The 6000-nt window shown below is 34.7% G+C and overlaps 1 protein-coding gene across 1 annotated transcript; it reads left to right on the forward strand.

Annotated features, from left to right (window-relative positions):
- Window positions 1-1372: 1372 nt before the first annotated feature.
- Window positions 1373-5464, forward strand: LOC104905814 (14-3-3-like protein). Its single transcript, XM_010694455.3, has 5 exons — window positions 1373-1538; window positions 2358-2867; window positions 3064-3186; window positions 3678-3794; window positions 5055-5464. Exons 2-5 carry the CDS (start codon window positions 2385-2387, stop codon window positions 5127-5129), a joined length of 798 nt encoding a protein of 265 aa, XP_010692757.1. The 5' UTR covers window positions 1373-1538; window positions 2358-2384; the 3' UTR covers window positions 5130-5464.
- Window positions 5465-6000: the final 536 nt, after the last annotated feature.

Consider the following 6000-nt stretch of genomic DNA (forward strand, 5'->3'; position numbering starts at 1 on the left):
TATTAACTTTTTCTTAAGTTGTACTCGTGGTCTTCCACTCTTTTGCATCAAATAAAATTATGGATACGATTTATTAATAAGTTCTGAAATTTCTATACTCTCTCATTCCAAAATAATTCCCGTTTCTTTTTGCACGGTCTTCTTCAACACGTATTTTTAACAATCAATATCTTTAGTTACGTTTTAATAAATATTGGGCATGTTTGGCAAAACTAGCGGTTCTAGTAGCTGTTAGCAGTTGCAGTAGCTGTAGCTGTTGGGGGCAGCTGCTAGCTGTCTACTAGCGATCAGCGATTAAAGTAGTTGTTTAATTAGAAGTGTTTGGCAAAAGTAGCTGTTGAAATTGTAAAATACAATAAATGACATTTATTCTAATATGAAATGAACTACAACAATTTGATATGTTCGTTCAATAGTTAAATTCAATATTTATTTTTACAAAGAAGTGACACAAAGAGGAGTATACGACTTTTTAGCTGCTCAAAGAAATGTATAAATCTAATAAAATATTCAACCTTCGAAAAATTTATATTACCAAATTTACTAAAATGCTTGTAAAATATCTTATCTTTAAAATAAATATTTAAATTACATCTCTGCTATTGTAAAATAAAAAACATTGGTTAATAATTCTACCTTATACTATTATATAGTGTTCATTTGCTAGACCGTTACTGCTAAATCTGAAACGTTGCTTGTAGTAACGTTCCACAACCGCTACTCATAATCTACTCCAACTGCTACCCGTTACTACAACCACTACCTTACCAAACACTCATAATTTTCTTAAATAGCGTTTTAATCTTGTCAAACCGTTAACCGCTACCTTAAACGCTAGTGCCAAACATGGCCATTATAAAATTATAAATCGAAATAAATCTAAAAAAATTTCCACATAAGTATATTTTTTTTAATTTATCAATGAGAACATTTAGTAAAAAAATTTAAATTTTAACTATAATAAAAATAAAAATGGAAATTTAAATTTCAAACGGATATCAGGACATTCTTGAATATCTCAATTCTCATCTATCACCAATAGTTTTTTAAACAGAAAATCTCCCAAACCATAACAAAATCAGCAATAATATAAAGTTCACCTAATTAGGCAAGTTAATTATTCCCATTAATCATTTCAAATTATACATATCTCCTCATATAGAATTTTTTTAACAATATCATTATCATGACTCACTAATTTCACAAACTTAGGAAAGTTCATAACCTAAATTTCCAATAACACCTTAGCATTAATCATCAAATCATAAATTTCCACTCACTAAAAATAATTGGGTGTTATAAAAACCCTAATCAAACAATTAGTAGTAGCAAAGTAGCAAGTAGTAATAAATAAATTGAATAGGATTCCCCCGCTTCCCAACCACCTGTCCACTTTCAGTTGGACCTCTCTATCATTTTCTCTCTCCTCTCAAATCTCAATAATAAATTCTCCACCATTTTTAACCTCTTTTTTCTTCCTCCATTTTCGCACCTTCAATCTATCTCTTTCTCTCTCTTCTGTCTTTCCGTAACACTCGGTATGTGTTTTTTTCATTAGATCTCAACTCTTTTTCTTTTTTTTTTCTAATTCGTTTTTTTTTTCAATGTAAGAATTAGGGTTTCCGATTTTCCATTTGATTTTATTGAATCGATTGATGATGTTTTTCTTAGATCGATTGTGTACTTTGGAAGATTTCTCATTTGTTGATTTGCGTGAATTTTTTTGCGTGGTCTAACTTTTTGGTGTATTATTTACGTTATGGAGTTGTTTGTTTTATCGCCGCCTTAATAAAATTTGTGTTTTTATGTTCATTGAAAACCTAATCATTGATTGATTACTATGTTAGTTTAATAGTCTTGATTTATGGCGGAAAAGTCTGGTAACTGATTATAATATGACATTTTGGGATTTTTGCTTGCTCAGTACATGTTATGATAATTGACTAATTGTTGAATAAGCATGATACTGGGTAGTATATGATTAATTTGGTCAGAAGTTTGCATTTTTTGACATGGAAATTTATATTATTGTTGTGTGTCATATTCATTTAGTTGGCTAATTTTTAGTTCCTCTGATCCAAATCATTAGTGGCTTAACACATTAAGAATACAATGTTAAGGTGAAAAGGTTGTAATGTTTAATACACCTGTAATGATAAATTGACAATGTTGCATTCATATTTGGAACCACTAATATTTTGGAGTAGAATGATTGGCTGTAATGGCATGTATATTGCAATGGAGGGTGGTAGTTTATTTTAAGTGTACTTTAGATTTTGTGTGTGTGTGTGTGTGTGTGTTTATTGCTTTGATTACGACAAGATCCTGTCTTATATGTTGTGCTTTTTTGTTGCCAGTTTTGATATCTGTTCTGTTTAGTGAAAATGTCGGCTGAAGCTTCAAGGGAAGAAAATGTTTACATGGCCAAGTTAGCCGAGCAGGCTGAGCGGTATGAGGAAATGGTGGAATTCATGGAAAAAGTTGCAAAGATGACAGACGCTGAGGAGCTCACTGTGGAGGAGAGGAACCTCTTGTCTGTGGCTTACAAGAATGTGATTGGAGCAAGGAGAGCTTCGTGGAGGATCATCTCCTCTATTGAGCAGAAGGAGGAAAGCAGGGGGAATGAGGATCATGTTGCGACCATCAAGGAGTACAGAAGTAAGATTGAGACTGAGCTAAGCAAGATTTGTGATGGGATTTTGAACCTCCTTGAGTCACACCTCATCCCTTCAGCTTCCGCTGCCGAGTCTAAGGTCTTTTACCTCAAGATGAAGGGTGACTATTACAGGTACCTTGCTGAGTTCAAGACGGGACCTGAGCGCAAAGAGGCTGCTGAGAACACCCTGCTGGCTTACAAGTCTGCTCAGGTGGGTTTTGTATCTCATGGAATTGCTATATCCTAATCTCCGTATCTAAATTAGTGACACACTCCTCCCTTTTATATGAGAACTTTTTGGGAGAAGTGTGTCACTTATTCAGATACGGAGGAAGTATCACTTTTGCTTATCATAGTTGCTCTTTGTAGCTGAGATTTGCTGACTTTGGTTTTTTGTTTTCATCAAGGACATTGCTCTAGCTGAATTGGCCCCCACTCATCCGATTAGGCTTGGTCTTGCTCTTAACTTCTCCGTCTTCTATTACGAAATTTTGAATTCACCTGACCGTGCCTGCAATCTTGCAAAACAGGTATCATATTATATCTAAGTGTGTGGTATAGTGCAATTTTGTTGCTATAAATGTGTGCAGTATCTGCTTGTTTTGCTTTAAACTACTTTTTTTTGAAGGTTAACCTATTTTATAACTTCTGATATATCAAATTCTTCCTACTTGCTTATAAATTTAAGAATATTTGTTGTTGGAGTGCTTTTTTTTGCCAATTAGAAGCATTTATTGTCAAACATGCAGAGCCTTTTAGCTTACTGAGTACATGGCACCTATACTTGCTGGCCTGCTGGGTAATGAGTTATGGCTTATTGAGCTCAAACATAGTGGTCTACGTTCAAAACATTGCTAAAATGAAGAATAATTGAACTGCTGCATTGTAATTTGTAAAGCTGGTATATATGGGGATTATTGACCATCTAATTCTAGATCTACTGGACTGCTGCATATTATTAACCCCTTTTCAATATGTTGTCTTCTATCTTTAAAAGTGCAATTAATATGTCTACTTATAGGCTTTTGACGAGGCTATCTCTGAGCTGGACACTTTGGGTGAGGAGTCATACAAGGACAGTACTTTGATCATGCAGCTTCTGCGAGACAATCTGACCCTCTGGACCTCAGACAATGCGGTATTTTTCCATTCTAATTTCTAAGGACTTTTTAGTTGATTTTTAGTTGATTTTTAGTCTACTTGAGCCTGATTTATAGATTCTTGATAAGGTTATGTATTCTGGATTCTCTATGTGAGGTCTCTTTTTGAGTTTGAGTTTGAGTTGAAATTGATGTGGTGAATATTATTCAATTCAGTTTTTTTGAGATAAATTAACATGCAATCAAAATTGGATGGTGATACCTGGTTGCAAAGGATGAGGTTAAATAAATACCCTGCTCACTATATCGATTGAGAGTATTCATTATAGGCGTTGAACTTCTTGTCTGAACTTATTGGGGATCATGAAAATGCTCCAAGTAGCCAAATGGTTTACGACATGGAGGATGTCCTGAGTCGTTGTCTGGGTCGTTGAGTATCTTAAAAACCCTTATCTTGAGTGTTTCGATCATCTGTAGGCATTTTAAAATCTAGTCAGCTATTGATAACTGTGTAGATTTGGCATGTAAAGTATCACTTCTCTTTAGAGAAAGGGTTCCTGCCAACTATTTGCCAGGCCACCTTACCAACACTCTATTCTGACAAAAGCTTGCAGCATTATGTGACAGCAGCATTTATTGTTTAAGAAACTAGATCTAGTTGATCCTAATCTGTCAGTAAATGCACCCTATTAAATTCCCCCAATCCAGTAACTTGTTCTGGAAACAGGGTGATATCCCCCTGACTTTTTGTTCCTCTTCATGCTGGTCCCTGATTCATTGTAGCCAAAGAAAAAAAAATTATGAAATGGCCGGCAATATCTTCAAACCACAAGCTGCAATTTTGGTCTTTAAAGTTCCTCTGATAAGCCTATGTAATCATGTTCTTCCAAGACTTGACATTCAAAAATCTGAATCTGTTTAGACTGTCATAAAAGTTAAGAGGGAGGGATGTACTGGCAGTACTGCTATTAATATCATTTAGTGCGAGTTGTAAGGTTTACCATTTAGTGTGACTAGCAGGGGGGTTTGTTGTGTGGTTGTAGGCTGCTGTCTTCTTCTGCTAATGGTCTTTTGCTCCGTGAGTGTCATAAAAGCAAATCAAGTATGTATGAGAAGCCACTGAAAATTTGCCACATAAGTAGAATATAGGATGGCAGAATGACTGGCAAATCAGTTGGCTGGCATTGTCTCTCATTTAAGTCATTTGGTACTGTCAGATAACGCTTGCCTTGAGTTATTGTCTAAACTCTTACACCTCTTCTATCTGACCATGTACTAATCTTCTATCTCATATTCAGGAGGAAGGCGGTGATGAGATTAAGGAAGCTCCTGGAGGAAAACGTGAATCAAGCGAAGGTCAGCCGCAGCAGTGATAAGTTGAAGAATGGTGCTCTGTATTCGTAGCATGAAATATCAGTATAGTTGTCATTTTGGTTCGCAGTAGTTAGGATTTATTAGAATTATTTGGTCTTGTTAGTGTCCTGGGTGCTGGCAGTACTCAGATTTAGTATTTATCATCTTTTCGTCTTAGACTATCTGTAAACGGGGCGCTGTGGCCGAGTTTATTATATGTTCCAATGGTGTGAAATGCAGTTTGCATATTTAACCTTGCATGGTTAGAGGGAGTATTTGATTTTTGTGATCCTTAAGGGTTTGTGTACTCTCTGATTGTTTGTCAATGTTAAAAGTTTTATATGCTTTCTATTAACGTTTGTCTTGTTTACAAGCTAAAGTGGAGAAGAAAGTCCTCTTTTTATGGATAAGTACTTTTTTTTGATTAGCTTTATGTTCTCGTGACAACTTTTTAGTAGGTGGTTGATGACTTTTTGTCCACTTGCAACTCTTTTGAAGTATAAATGGAGTATGGCATCTGGCGTTTCCCATATTAAAAATATAGATTTTTTTTCCACTCTAATATAAATGAAACATTTATTATTTAGATTGTTTCAAAATAAATGAAATATTATTTTATTTGGTATTTATTTTTCTTTATCTTTCTATTTCGAGGTTTTTTTTTTATTTCTTTTTATCTCTCTACTTTTAAATATGTGTTTAACGAGAAAGCCTTGGTAACCAACTGTTTGAGTCCAAAAAAGACTCAAACACTCACATTGGTACCATTATAACCTGGTATTGGTATCACATTGTTATCAGGATTGGTACCAAGCAACCTTACTTTGGTATCAAAATTTTCGGACAATGTACCAATCTAACCTAGCATTGGTACCAAACAACACGCGAGTG

Source organism: Beta vulgaris, chromosome 2, assembly GCF_026745355.1.
Source record: "Beta vulgaris subsp. vulgaris cultivar EL10 chromosome 2, EL10.2, whole genome shotgun sequence".
NCBI lineage: Eukaryota > Viridiplantae > Streptophyta > Magnoliopsida > Caryophyllales > Amaranthaceae > Beta > Beta vulgaris.

Bases quoted from the DNA above. Each gene is read 5' to 3' on its own strand.
- LOC104905814 (XM_010694455.3), top strand. From the start codon at position 2,385: ATGTCGGCTGAAGCTTCAAGGGAAGAAAATGTTTACATGGCCAAGTTA. The intron at 2,868-3,063 runs GTGGGTTTTGTA...GTTTTCATCAAG, and splicing joins TGGCTTACAAGTCTGCTCAG to GACATTGCTCTAGCTGAATT. The intron at 3,795-5,054 runs GTATTTTTCCAT...TCTCATATTCAG, and splicing joins TCTGGACCTCAGACAATGCG to GAGGAAGGCGGTGATGAGAT.